Source organism: Neoarius graeffei, chromosome 8, assembly GCF_027579695.1.
Source record: "Neoarius graeffei isolate fNeoGra1 chromosome 8, fNeoGra1.pri, whole genome shotgun sequence".
Lineage (NCBI taxonomy): Eukaryota > Metazoa > Chordata > Actinopteri > Siluriformes > Ariidae > Neoarius > Neoarius graeffei.
The window spans coordinates 15,194,456-15,210,201 of NC_083576.1; the positions used below are offsets into that span (position 1 = coordinate 15,194,456).

Here is a 15,746-nt window from a genome sequence, read left to right on the forward strand (position 1 = left end):
AATATGGAATTTTGAAACTTCCACATCATTGCATTCCGTTTTTATTTACAATTTGGACTTTTGTCCCAACTTTTTTGGAATCGGGGTTGTAGGTCAAAACTACACATATCCACCTTCTTTTTGTATCGAATCTTCGCTCGAGCGTTCAAATCGTGGAAATACTGAGAAAATTCAGCATTGTTTACAGACACGCTTTCAGCGGCTGCTATCCTAGTCGCTTTGTATATCCGCCATCATGGCGGACGCTCATGACGTAGCACGTTTTGATCATGTGGTTGCAAGTCATCTATTCGGATGTTAGATGTGAAATTCAGTACGAAGCTCTTGATGTACTATCCTGCTGCTGCTACATGATTGGCTGAATGCATAAATGTGCAGGTGTGCACGTGTTCCTAATAAAGAGGTCTATGGGTTTAAGACTGTCCCAGTGCTAAACATACAGCTAGGCTAGAAAATGCTAGAATATCACACACACACACACACACACACACACACACACACACACACGTATATAACTGTAATTCGATTTTTTTTCTTCTGAACAGGTCCGATTTGTCCGACTAGTTTGAATGTACATAAACAATGCAAGAAAAGATTCCTCTACCTTCTCGTGGATCTCCTGGGTGGACTGAGCATCGCAAAAGGCCACAGTGGCCACGTCTTTCAGGATGGGCATCTCCACCGTGCAGTCCCGGCCGTCCAGCAGCGCCACCAGAGGGCGAGGGTGCATGGGCCCGTTCATGATTGGAGGCCTGATGCCTGCACAGAGAGATATGGAAGTTGAGTTACGACTTTTTCCTCACTGTGGTTTGACACGAATGCAAAACATCCAAGGGTTACTGGGTTGGGCTCTGGTCAGAGGCAATAAACAAGAGCTCACGGTTGTGTTGAATTCTAAAGAGACCCGAATCTGAGGTCATTTCACAGCTGAATTATGAGTAGTCCAAAATTACACCGCGGGTTTGGAACCGTTTAGATAGAAGCCTCGTTTAAATATTCATCCCTCGCCAGAAGACGTCTAATAAATATGATAATGATGCAACGAATGCTCGAGATGTCCTCGAGTCTGTCGTTTCTGTAGCGTGCGATATGCATTCAAATGTCTCAATTACAGCAACTGGACTGGTACAGAACGAAAGACTCGCCTCCCCCGTGAAGCAAGAATCAATTCCACTTAGTGGCAAAATGAATCACGGCAAGCAATACGAGCCGCGGCTTGGAAATCGAGGCCACCCCACGCTCCAGCATTACAGCCTTAAAAAAAAAGAGCAAGATGGTTCAATGACTCCAGATAAAGATACAATACACAAGGAAATTCAATAAGAGGAAAAACTTTCGCATGACCGATCAATGTCTAGATACTCTCAGGGAACACAAACGGATTTGGCACCAACGTCTGGTTTTGTGCAACGTTTCTTCAGCGCTTCACTCAGCTGTACGTTTAGACTGTGGAGCTACACGGTTTCATTATTTATTTTCATTAGTTCTTTCACAAGCAGCATGTTTCAACCCTCCAATCTTTTATGTACAGCACTTTAAGATGTGGAACTCAAAACGTCCAGTGCTCCATAAATATGATGTTTAAATGTATAAAATTTATTCTATCCACATTCACTGGATATAAGGCCAAAAAAAAAAAAAAAAGTGTGCAGGCTTTCGTCTAAACGGGGGAACAGGGGCGCTGCGCCCTCTTACTCTCGGCGTGCGCCCCCTTACCGACTCCGTGAAAACATCCCAGCAACACTACGTGACAATGTGTCTGATCATCAAATACGTTATAATTGCTCCAAAAATATTCCAATCATAGTAGATACACCGCCAGACGGTGCAAAAACAATCCGAATTGGCGTTTTCCAGACTGAGGCGCCATGTTGTTTACTTGTCGCGGCTGCTCTCGCGAGATTTGACATGGGTTACATACAAGGTCAGCTGACTTGTAGAGCGAGATTTCTCGAGACTGAATGACCTTCCGCCCACTGGCGCGGGAGCTTTTGACAGAAGTAGTTCGCGAGTTGTTTTTGTTGACACTTGGGCATTTAAAGATGTCATCCTGCGGTACGAAACGGAAGAAAGCCAAAGACTGTCCGGGGCAGAAGATGATTACTTCTTTCTTTTTCAATGTTGACAGACAACTTGTTACAATTTCCCTCTCAGATAGCCTCAGAATGTCCCATTGGAGCATTTTTCAAAGGCTTTGCACGGCGGGGGGGGACAACCGGCACCATTCCCCCCCCCCGCCATGGTGAGCGCGCTCATACTAAATTTTTCTAGAAAAAACCCTGGTGTGTTTCAGGTAACATGAAATACTAAAATAAGGTCGGTAGGTAGGAAAAAGTTTTTTTTTTTTCCTTAATTTTTTTTTTATTTTGTTCGAAAAAATTAACACAAGTAAACATCTTACAAAATAGTATTTTGGCACAGAATCCTTTATACCACACATCATAATAAAATAAGTGTTTTAAATCTTTAAACGAATAAAAAAAAAATATCGCGAGAGTTCGAGTTATGATCTATGGAAGCGTATTGCTGCCACACTCAAAAAAATTGGCTTAGAATCAAGTAATTACGTGAAAAGATATTGTTAACAAAGTTATCACGTTTTTACAATATATTTATCATGTAATAACATAACATCACGTAATTTCATGATACGAAATTATCACGTTATTTCATGATATTTTCATGTAATAACGTGAAAACACCTTATCAAGAAATAACGTGAAAATAACGTCCTAGGCTAGGCTACTTCCATTAAAAGCAGACGGCCTAGCCTAGCCTACTGTAGAACTTGGGTCGAGCAAAAACATGGCTGAATCCTGAATGACTCCTATTTGTATAAATAGGGGACTACATAGGCGGCAAAACGTAGTGTTTTTCCCTGCCATGGAAGTGCACTTGTATACTGAAGAGGAAGCAATTTGCATTACAGCCTTGAACGAGGATTCAAAATGGCGGCTCGGCTCAGTTTTACCTTCCTCCTTCAGTATACAAGTGCGCTTCCATGTTTATGCAGGAGGGCTGATAGAAGTGGCGAAACATTTTACTTTTTATCGTTTCTTTCACAACTTGAATGCGTTGAAACAAAAAATTATGACAAACTAACGCCACTTACACTAAAAGATCGAGGGAAATTTGTAATAAAAACTTTACGGTCGGCAATTTCGCCGCCGAAATTCTCGGTCGGTCGGGTTACTGGAAACACACTATTTTTTTTATTTGGTCGAAGCAATCGAGCACTCTGATTGGTCACTCTACTACTAGGATATCGGCTCATATACCGTGAGTAGAGGGAAAACAAAATGGCGGAGCACATCAAGTCAGAGATATCACTTTATCAAGTATTTAAAAGAAACAGAAATGGCTAAGGGCGGCACAGCGGTGTAGTGGTTCGCGCTGTCGCCTCACAGCAAGAAGGTCCGGGTTCGAGCCCCGTGCCCGGCGAGGGCCTCTCTGTGTGGAGTTTGCATGTTCTCCCCGTGTCCGCGTGGGTTTCCTCCGGGTGCTCCGGTTTCCCCTGTAATGACCTGGCGACTTGTCCAGGGTGTACCCCGCCTTTCGCCCATAGTCAGCTGGGATAGGCTCCAGCTTGCCTGCGACCCTGTAGAACAGGATAAAGCGGCGAGAGATAATGAGATGAGAAATAGCTAAATTAAAAGAATATTAGTTCTTTCCCCCACCTCCTACTATCTCCTGTTCCACACTCCAGCCCAGTCGGTGGCGGTAATGCACCTGGTTTGCCAATCGTCAAAAAAAAAAGAAAATGGCGGAGCGTTTTGCTGAACCAACTGAGGACGAAACTTTAAAAAAAAAAAAAAAAATACAAAAAGGAATAAAAGTATTTGATGGTAAGAAGGCATCATTTTTATTTTTCAAGAATTATTATTTTTATCATCACATTTTTCACAAATTGCTCCTGTTATTTCGCCGGTTTGTTTACATTCGAAGTGGAAATGATTTTGTCGGACATCTTGTATAAAAAGGTTTTCATTGATAGAATTTGCAAAAAAAAAAAAAAGCTCCGTTTCTCAAAATCCAGTGAACGTGGAGAGAATAAAACAATTATTCCACTCAATCTCGTTGTACGTGGCTGACAGCCGACTCGGTGCTACGTGCCTCGTCGGCTATCAGCTCATGTACGACTCGATTTCGTGGAATAACTTAATTATTTATCATGGAATTACTACATTTATTTATTTTAAACTAGCCAATCAGGATTATGCAATTGCACTCAATTCTACGTCTTTGCAATTAACTTTATGGAAGAAAACTCCTTTAATTGGCACATAATAATAATAATAATAATAATAATAATAATAATAATAATAATCCCAAAGTGCTTTACACCCTCAAATAAAAAGCAGAAAAAAAGTGAAAAAAATTTAGCAAAAAATTAAATACCAAAACGATTAAAAGAAAAAAAAAAAGCAACGTATAATTGCAGTGACAAAGACAAAAATAATAGTACAAAATAAAAAACAAAAGCGTTTAAAAGAAAAAAAAAACCGCACAATAAAAGTGCACTAAAGAAATACAAAAAGTTATTTGCCAATAAAACAAAGCAAACAATAAAACCTGATTAAATTCTACATGAAACCATTTTGGTTGATGCGTAATGTGTTCCACGTCTCTGGTGCAGAAAAACAAAAGGCTTCTTCACCACTCTTAACGTTTCCTCATAACCTGAGCACACGGGTTGCCTGTCGGCTGGCGGAAATAACGAAGCGTAATCATGCTCACCAGGCCATTATACAAGTATAAAAATTCATAAAATGCAAAAATAAGCGACCCGTTTAAACAACTGCCCTCCTGCGGGCCTTGAAACAGCTTTGCTCTTGTGCCAGCCCTGTTTCTGTATACAAAAAAAAAAAAAAGCCCAGATTCAAGCATAGACACAAACATTAACTCTCAAGGTTAATCTCACAGAGAATATTCCCAAAATAAAGCACGCCCTGGAAAATAAACTCTATACTTGACCTCCAGTGAGATATTCACATATCTCTGGGACAAACATGAGATAAATCCGTCACTGACTTGGACAAAACGCTACTACCGATTACAGCGCGCATGACCAAGCACACTGGGTTATTTTCTCACTTGTCACACTTGCGCTTCCTGAACATACTGCAACGCCGATGCATCCTGACGTGGACCGTTAGATAGCCTGAGACGCTAAATACTGAAGGCTAATCGTACCAGAGAACTGCGGGATAATGAGGAGGCAGGTCACCTTCTGACTACGTTGAATACTTGGACCACAGTGCTTTTGAATTCATGCTGATTAATTTACTATCACAGCAGTTCTGACAGTAGATCTTGAAATCACAGGCTAATATTAAGTCACTCTTTCCATTCACAGGATATGCCCCGTGTCCGAAATTACTCCTAAGGCCCCGGTCACACCGCCCGAACTTTGCTGGAGCGTTCCTGGAGCGGTGAAAAAAATTCATCACCGCTCGTAACCGTTCACCACCGTTTAACAAAAGTTGGCCCCCGTTAAAGCAACGCCGTATATGCTCGGCCACCGCTGATGTTTCTCGAGGGGCCCTCCTACCGCTCCGAAAGTTTTGAGCTACACAAAATATTGCGAGCGGTGAGGAGGGGGCAATTTTCCGCCCCGGCAAAGTTCACCCCCGCTCCACCAATGCCCAGTCAAAGTTTGGCACCGCTAGACGCAAGTTCGTGGACGCTTGGGTCCGCTAGGCCAACGCAGAAATCTTGAACGCTGGACCACTGCTGCTTCGCCAGCGTTGCCCGGGCGGCGATTAAACGTTGCACAAACTTCGGTGGAGCGGTTGTAAGCGTTTTACGAGCGGACACGGGGTTGCTGGAACGGTGTCGGGCGTTGAAGCAGCTATCCATGGCGGCGATGAACTTTGGTTTGGCGTTGGTATAGAGGTGTTGGAGCGGGACCAGAATTTGGCTATAAATACGGGGAGAAATGGACCAGGAGCTCATTTGGAATCGAGCTGCCGTTGAGTTCAGACCTCATCTATATCGAATTTGCTCAAAGTTACAGTAAAACTGTATCACCATGGATGCTGAGAGACTTGCTATGATTGGTGCTAAACCAACTTTATGCCCCCGCCGAGCCAAAGCCCGCATGCGCAGAACGCCGCTATACCAACGCTCGCGTCACCGCTAAACCAACGCTCGCTACCGCTCAACCAACGCTAAAGCAACGCCGGCTTCAGCGGTGCACCGCTAAGCCAACGCCCGTGTTTTCGATTTTTTTCCCATTTTGTGCGCGGTGACGAGCGTTGTCGAAATTCGGCCCCCCCTCCCTACCGTTCAAGGAACGCTCCAGCAAAGTTCGGGCGGTGTGACCGGGGCCTTACTCCTCACTATGTAGTGGACTATAAAAAGTGAGGTCGCCATTTTGTTGTGCTGTCCGAATGTACGTATAGTGAGAATTATTACACCCTTTCTAGTGCACTCAAAGTATCCCACAATGCATCACGAAAAGTACTGAACAACCGATGGTCACTAACCAAGCAATAAATCCCGTCATGCATTGCGGTCGCGCTGAAAAATCAAAAGCCTCAAATTTGATTGAATAAAAGGCGGCGTCAAAAAGCATTCTACGGAATCAACTTTGTGCCAAAATGTTCAAATACTTTTGAAATATCAAACAAAAACGACAAATCAAAATACAAAAAAAAGAGTCAATTTTTTTAGACTGGCAAACAAATTATTCGTGTAATCGTGCAAAATATCAGTCTGTTACTCTTCAGAAACCTTTTATTTTTGTTCCGCGTCTTTCTCGGCGCAATTTATTTTGGTTGCGATTCCAGCTTTCTCGTTTGCGCTCCCTGACTTTTTGCTCGCAGTTTTGGCGCAAACTTCACGTGTGGGTGGGCTATCCAGGAATGCATTCCCATTGGCTAACTTGTGTTTGACTGACAGCTGCGCTCAGCCATTCCCTACTCGGATTCTGGCGGACTGTTTGACGAGTGACCGATCCATTGACGGTAAACAAGGATCGAGTGGACTTCAGTAGCGACTGTGATATTGAATTAATTCAACAAAGTCTAAGTGCGCGACAAATGTGTTGTAATATGTGTTGCAGTAGTACACAAGTCCACTCGATCCTTGTTTACCGTCAATGGATCGGCCACTCGTCAAACAGTCCGCCAGAATCCGAGTAGGGAATGGCTGAGCGTAGCTGTCAGTCAAACACAAGTTAGGCCAAGAAAAAAATAATTGTTTGTTTGCTATTACATCTTGAAAAAAAATAGGGTGGGTAGGTAGGTCTTTTTATATCACACAAAATACCGGGTAGGTAGGTTTTTGTTTTTTTTTAAAAATAAATTTTAGGTGTGGGACAAACAGTGGCACATAGTGGGGAAGTGTCATTCTGTGACTCAACCATCCAGAACCAGGCCTAAGAAAACCAGTGAAGCTTGTGGAATACAGGATTCGGAGCCCATGGATAAAATATGGAGTGCTCGGACGCTTAAAGGAACTATAAACATAACTACAAATGTTGAACCTTAACTTTATTAGGAACCCTATGTTGTGAACTTGTATGTTTAATATGAATACAAAGAACATCGCGATATCGATACCGCCGTTAGCCTGGGCGCTGTGTGTATACTGTTTGCATGACTCGTCCAGCGGAGGATGTTAATGTTCGTAGAGTTCTTTTACAGTTGAAAACTTATAAAATGAACTTATTGTCTTACAATCTTCCGTGTGGTCGCAACCGATCACGGTAATCGAGAACACTTCGTTGGCCGCCATGATGCCTAGCGTTGTGTACAACACAAGCCGGAGTTTCCCGGAAAGAGGTCATGACGTCAGATTGAGGCCGTGAGAAATCAATGAGAGTTTCTTGTCCGATATATGCGTTTTAGAATTAGTCACTTGTCAGATCGACAATATTATGCAAATCGTAATGCAGATATTTTTTTTTTTCAAAATTTATTGTTGGTCGGCGAAAATACTTTTTTTTTTTTTTAAACATCTAACAAAAAAGTCTAGGGTCGGGGCATTTTTTAAACGGTCGGTCGGGTAACCGGAAACAAACAATTATTTTTTCTTGGCCTTAGCCAATGGGAATGCATTCCTGGACAGCCCGCCCACACGTGAAGTTTGCGGCAAAACTGCAAGCGAAAAGTCAGGGAGCGCAAACGAGAAAGCTGGAATCGCGACCAAAATAAATTACGTCAAACAAAACTGAGAAAGCCGCAGAACAAAAATAAAAGGTTTCTGAAGAGTAATAGACTGATATTTTGCACGATTACACGAATAATTTGTTTGCCAGTCTAAAAAAAATTGACTTTTTTTTCTTTTTCTGTATTTTGATTTATCGTTTTTGTCTGATATTTCAAAAGTATTGTATGAACATTTTGGCACAAAATTGATTCCATAGCATTCAGCCTTGATTTAAAAAGAACCGAAAGACGCCGGTACTTTGTATTTATTAATGTACGAAAGACGCTCGGTAATAATATGGATTTATCGCAAAAACACGTGCGTGTATTTATTATTTTGAAAATCCAGCAGCCTGGCAGTGCTGATCTGGCACGTTTTAATTGTGCGACAGCAATGACAAACGACAGTGCGATGGACTAGTGTCCGAGTCATTTTACCAATGAGCACACTATATAGTGATTCCTGATATAGCGAGCAGGGAATAGTGAACAAGTGAGTGGTTTCGGATGCCGGGATGGTCTCATGTCTAAGAAGAAGAAGAACCCGTCTTGTCTCACTTTGTCACAGCAGTCATGAGTGAATCTTTGTACATGACGTCAACTGTGCGCTTTGCACAGGTTCGTCTGCAACACGACATGGCGCGGAACTAACTCCTCGTGGACATTCCATGATGTTAAATATAAACAGCTAAAAACGTCAGTGTGCTCATTAATAATTTAAACCTTGTAATCATTGATAAACTGGTAATCAAATTCCAATTGGGACACAGGACAACACAAAAGCATAGCCACTTTGCGTTTTTCTCGTTACGTATTAAAAACGTGTGTTCATTCCGAGCAGTGAGTGTTGTTCGGTATGAAATCTTGATAAGTTAGACTACCAACTGTAGTCTGGTTAACACCAGACCATATCACAAGTCAAATATGGTCTGGAATCCGCCTATTGAATTTCTCGTAGGGGAGGTGTGGTTTACGATTGTCAACGGCCGTTTATTGGACGTTGTGAATGTCTATCATTTGGCGTATACGTAGCCCATGGCCAATCATGGCAGTTGTACCCGGTGACGTAGTTAGAGCGACGAAGAAGAGAAGGAAACAGAAAGAGAAAGCAAAACAAAAATAGGAAAACAATGGCACCGAACGATTACTGCCATTTGTGCAAGACAAAAATGAGACTTTTACCAAACCCTGTCGGGAGCAAGGCAAAGGCATCTGTCTTCGTGTCAACCAAAGACTGTAACGCCAAACGCTGTTCTTTTTTTCAAACAAACTTTCGCTCTAAACTATTCAGAACAGTGTCTAAAGCTTGATCGAAAGTTTGGTTCGTATCGCTCGCCGCCATGTTAAATGTGATCCGTAAACAGTCCCAAATAAACTACAAGCTTCCGTTTGTCGAGTAGTACGCGTCACCGTCTTTCCACCCCTCCCCAGTCTCTGATTGGCTCCCTAACTCAGGCGAGCCTTTAGACCATAGTTTCCATGCTGTCTTTTCAGATCGGAACGATTGTGCAAAGCAGCATGGGATTTCCCAGGTTATACCAACTGTGCTTGCACAGAGCCTTCAGGCAGGGCTCGACATTAACAATAGCCCGATTGCCCGGGGCAACCATTCAATAGATTCGGACAACCAGACTCTCACAAATGCTTGCCCGATCGGGCAACTACCCAAATGTGTCAACTTGCGTGAAAAACGATGTTTATTCATTCATATTATGATGAAATTCCATCACAATTTGCGATTGTTTGACTCGGAAAGACCGCGTCCATGTTATCATTACAGGATGTTCAACAACTAGCGGAATTCACATTTGCACATCGCGGGCTTGCAATACAGTTTCCCATTGCTAATAATTATCGCGTAGTGCATATTCAGTGTTCTATTCAGACCCTCCAGGATTTCACGATGTTGCGATTTGCAACTTCAACGCAAATTCAACCAATCCCCGCGAATTCAGGGCGGTGTTGCAATTATATCCAATCACCGCAACTTTCCCGCAAATTTGACCAATCGTTGGCGTCGTCTTGAGGTGACGTCGACAAACTACCTTCCGCCTTACTTCCGTGTATACGTTCAAGAGAAGCAGCATGCGCACAGTGTTGGCAGATTGGGCGGTTTTAAGTGCATTTTGGCGGATTTTGAACATATTTTGGACTGGAAAACGTCAGCAGTATCTGGCAACACTGCATGTGCGAGTCAGTGTTTATGTAGGCTTAAATTCTGTTACTGAAAGTGTGTGATGTTTACAGTGAAGGACTGTGCGCACTTTACATTATTTTTTACTTAATACAAGAAATTAATGGATGCCAACATTTTTGCCAAAATGGTATTTTATTTTCCATTGTTTCGGCAGCTTCAGCATCATACTGTGAGATTCTGTTCAAATTGTTTTTTTTCTTCTATGAAGCCTGAGCCATTTATTTTATTAGTTTATAATTATTGTTTAATTTAGTCTTCAGGAGAGACTGCCTGCACACAGTACTAGTATTAATAGTTTTTTTTCTTACATGAAAGCTGAGGCATTTATATTATATTTTAAGGTAACTTCATGTTGTGCTGTGAGGTTCTCTGCACTTTAACTTTTGAACCAACAGGAGCATTTGGATAAGTAAAGCCTATTTTTCTGTATTTTTGTAGTCCTGGTAATCTTTTATATTGGTAAAGTTGTTTATAGGACCATTTCTCAGTGTCTTTGTTTTTTTTAATCAATAGTTTTTCAGTAATAACTTAATATTTAACACATCACTCAATTTTAAATCACAAAAAGAGAAAATCGCAACAGTTTCTCGCAACTTTCACTTCCTCCCGCAATGTAATCGCAACAAAAACCTAAAAAACACCGCAACTTTCATCGCAATTTTTTGGAAAAACCCCCGCAACATCAGACATTTTAGCCCGCGACAATCACAAAAAAGGCCCGCGAAATCCTGGGGGGACTGGCTATCGCTATGTCCTTCACTACATGACTAATTATCGCATTACTCGCACGGGGCACTAGTGTCAATGCTTGTTGATACAGACAGCGTCTGAGAAGGTTGAATAATAAATAAAAAAATCATATGTAATATTTGGGCAACCATGTTCTGAGTTCAGGCAACCAGATTTCTACAAATGCAACCATGTCTCAAAGTTAACGTAGAGCCCTGTCAGGATGGAGGTTTGATATTTTGAGATGTATATATTTATTCTATCCACATTCACTGGATATGAGCAATCGCGCGCTCTGATTGGCTACTCTACTACCAGGCTATCAGCTCATATACCGCGAGTAGAGAAAAACAAAATGGTGGCGCGGGTTGTTGAACCAACCAAAGACGAAATAAAAACAAAACCCCCCAAAAAATAAAGCAACAAAATCTGGAATAAAAAGTATTTGATGGTAAGGACATTTTTTTTTCCAAGAATTATCATGAAAGCATTTTTCACAAATTTCTACTGTCATTTCGCCGCTTGGTTTACATTATAAGCAGAAGTGATTTTGTTGGATATTTTGTCTTAAAAAAAAAAAAGTCTGTTTTCGTTCTCACTTTTTCCCGCGTCTACACGACCGTTTTCAAGGAGGAAATCTGCGTCTATACGGTGACGCATAAATGTGTGGAATTCAATTGGATGTGAATGCCAGGCGGCTACGTGGTGCTGTGAAAGACCTCCGCTATGTCTGCACGCATGCGCAACGTCTTCCGTCTTGTCTGATCTGCACATCTGCGCCGCGAAAACTTTGACTACTCTGGCTATGGAAAGTAAGTAAAAAAGTAAGAGCATACTATACCCGCCTCTGTTCATTAACGGTATATGTGCAGATTCGGTATAGATGTTCGAAGGACTCCTGGACGTTTATTAAAGCTGCCAGAGCAGCTTGAAGGTCCGTTGGATCGATGTAATCAGACATGCTCTTACTTTTTTACTTACTTTCTTACTTCCCGGGCTGGCATGTACAGTATATGACATACGTATGACGTAAACGCGTACCCGACGTGAGCAGATCCGAGCAGAGTTTCGCGTATTGGGTAGTTTAGATGGATATGCAACGGGGGCTGTTTTTAACTTATCCACTCTGGAAGGCGTTTTCAATTTTTTCCGTTTTTCAGCCTCGGAAACGCCGTCCCCGTGTAGACGAAAGGCACTTCCGATAAAATATTTAGTCGTTTTTACCCGACAGCGTCCTCATGTAAACGGGCCCTCAAAATCCAGTGAATGTGGATAGAATAAAACCGTTATTCCACTCAGTCTAGTCATACATGGCTTCCAGCCGACTCCGTGCTATGCGCCTCGTCAGCTATCCACTCATGTTCGACTCGATTTCATGAAATAATTGTTAAATAGTCTATAGTTTAATTTTTCTTAATTTTTTTTATACACACATACTAATATATATACACACACACTTATCCGGAGATACTTTTCTGTTCACCACGGTTGTAAAGAGTTATGAGTTACTATATCCGTCCTGGCAGTTCGAACCAACCCGGCCATTTTCCTCTGACCCTCTCGTATCAACAAGACTTTGTTTCGCACCATGCTGTGTAAACTCCAGAGACTGTTGTGTGTGGAAACCCCAGGAGATCAGCGCTTAGCTGTTGAAATACACAAACCAGTCCATCTGGCTCAAACCAACACCCATGCCACAGTGAAAGAAAGTCACACTCTGAGATCGCAATTTTTTCCCCATTCGGATGTTTGAAGTGAAGTGAGAATTAACTGAGGCTCTCGATTTCGATCTGCGTGATTTGATGCATTGTGCTGCTGTCAAGCGATCGGCTGATTAGAGAACTGCATCAAACCGCAGTTGTATAGATGGGGGTTCCTAATGAAGTGGCCAGCGAGTGTGCGTGATTATTTATATCCCACACACAGCAGGGTTAGACGTTCGTGTGTCAACTTTAAACTGAAATTTCACGTCAATGAATGCCACCATTCCGGTTTGTTCCCTAATCTGATGACCGACGCTGATCAGATAAACACAGACGTCTGTATATTAAAAAAAACCCTGAACTGAGCTTCAGGTCGTCCCCAGTCTGTTTGCTCGGTTTATTTTGTTATTATAGTTTCCCGCCTTTCTACATTAATACGCGTGCTGTTAGACAGGTGACAGTAATGACTCGACGGACTCTGTAATAATTCATTTTTAGGCGACATGTACGGTAGGCTCTTAAAAATAACGCGCATCCCAAACTGACCCTGTTGTCATTTTGTTTCAATAAAATACCGGGAATGTTCTTTGTAAAAATTGGGAATATTCATCAGAATTCGGTCGACATCACCCTTGTGTGTGCGTGTGGCGCCCTTCGATGCACTCGAGTCCAATCCAGGGTAGGGTTGGGCGGTATCCAAATTTTGATACCTTTAAACTGTCTCTGTGTTTTCCTGGGGTATACGGTATTACCGAGAAAAAAATAATATTTTGTTTCGGCCTACTGTGGAACGTGCGCCTATGCCTCAAATGTACTATTTAAAAGCAGCATAGCGAATTTTGTGCATTGATGAATGGATTAAGAGATATTTCAAAGCATCACGCAACTCTTCCTTCATCTTGAAAATAGCATTCAACTGTCGTTTACACATGTCTGCGTTGAAACGCCATTTGCAGCACTATTTCACCTACTCCATCAAAAAAAAGTACACGATGAGCAGGATCATACCCTTTCAAGCATGGGAAATAAAAAAAGAAAAGAAAAAGAATCAACCAACACCCAAGTCCGTTTAGACTGCGCGATAAACCATATTCTTCAGCGCAAATGAGGCGAACCTAATTCAAATGCGTGATAGCTGCACAAGGCAAAATCATATGGGCCCATGTCATGCCATGGCGGGGAAATTAATAATCAAATGGCCTTACCTTGCTTAAAACGTTGTCTTGATCACATAACTCCTTACAATTATTCCACTTAAATCCATACGGTTTAACACACCCAACAAAGATAGCAAGCGCATTGCTAATTCCCACCAGAAACCTAACAGTTTACGCTACGATGTTTTCTTCCGTTTCTTCAGTAGATGACATTTCAAACGTTTATTACCCACATCCCAAATGTCATACGTTATATTATTTTACCTTGTTGTTACTCATGTAACCTACTCAAAACACAACTCATTGGAGAGATCTCGTGGAAGTGGAGTACCCCAGGCTATGGTGTGCCTTAGGGGACATATTAGATTTTTCGTTTGGTTTGAAACCAAAATACTGCCACACTGCCGATGTTGTATTTTTTTTTTGCCACTAACTCGTTATCTTGACTTGCCATCTTTCAACCGCGGTCTCAGTCTCGTTTTTTTTTTTTTTTTTTAGATAGGACAGTATAGAGAGACAGGAAATAAGCGGGGGAGAGAGAGACGGGATCGGGAAATAACCTCGGGTCGGAATCGAACCCGGGTCCCCGGATTTATGGTACGGTGCCTTAGCCATCTGAGCCATGACACCGCTGGTCTCACTCTCTTGCGAAGCTTTCTGTCAGACTCCAAATGTCACGCAGGGTTGCCATGGTAACGACATAAACAACCCTGCACGCGATGAGAACTTCTTTAGGAAATTGATAGAATTAGTGAAAATACGATCACACAGTTATTCGGGATGATCTTCAATTTATTATTTTATATTATGACCTCATGTACTCCATATTTATTTAGATATTATATATTTTTTTAAAATGACGGTAATGAGACCGATACCGTTGGTACTTTTGGATACCTCGGGATACCTTCTTACCGTAATACCGCCCAACCCTAATCCAGGGTGTATTCCCACCTCGGGTGGATGGATGGATGGATGGATGGGTGGATATCCGGAATGCACATTTGAACGAAATTTCGTTCCGCTGGCTTACTTCAATAAAGGGGTGTTCACACGGCAACTTTTACTCCGGTGTAATTGATATTTATTGATATATCTGAGCTCCGTATCAATGCACTGCCGAAGCGCGCAGAAGGTGTTAGTACACCTGTCATTATAGTGCGGACTTTCCATAGCATAGAAAATCGCCACGTTTCAATTTAGGGGTGTTCACACGGCAACTTTTACTCCGGTGTAGCACCGGGGCTGCCCCGGTAGAGCGTTCACACGGTACAAAGTTATACCGGTGTAGCCCCGAAAGCTGCTTAAACCGGTGCAAATCTAACCCTGCTCGGGAGGTGGTTTAAGAAATTTACTCCGGAGTAAATGCTAGTTTGCGGGGCAGCACGGATATAAAATGGGACGTCTGATCGCTACAGGGGTAGACTCGCTACGCGTGAGGAGAGTTGATTACATACGGGCATTGCATAATTTGCATCCTGGTATTTTGCGCTTCCAAAATGGCGAATATCAACAACAACAGAACTGCGTGTCTTCCAGTGTTGCCAGATTGGGCGGTTTTAAGTGCATTTTGGCGGATTTGAACATATTTTGGGCTGGAAAACGTCAGCAATATCTGGCAACACTGGTGTCTTCATCCACGTTGTTTTCCCGGCGCTTGGTGATGCCATGACAACCGGGAAAAAGAAGTACATTTTCACGCATGTGCATATTTCATTTCCGCATTATTACTATCGGAAATGATAGTAATAAAAGGAAATGATATCAAAACTTTATTACTATCAAAGGAAATGATCATAATAAAGTT

General features: G+C 42.2%; 1 protein-coding gene across 4 annotated transcripts in view; it reads right to left on the reverse strand.

Moving 5' to 3' along the window:
- The window catches only part of LOC132890478 (C-terminal binding protein 1), a 131,311-nt gene that overhangs the window by 52,168 nt on the left and 63,397 nt on the right, over window positions 1–15,746 (reverse strand). For all 4 annotated transcript variants that reach the window (XR_009655196.1, XM_060927351.1, XM_060927350.1 and 1 more), the window contains exon 2: window positions 605–759. Coding sequence is in view for 3 of the 4 variants with exons in the window: in XM_060927351.1 (XP_060783334.1) it covers window positions 605–759 (155 nt within the window). In the remaining variant the exon portion in view is untranslated. The remainder of the gene's footprint in view (window positions 1–604; window positions 760–15,746) is intronic.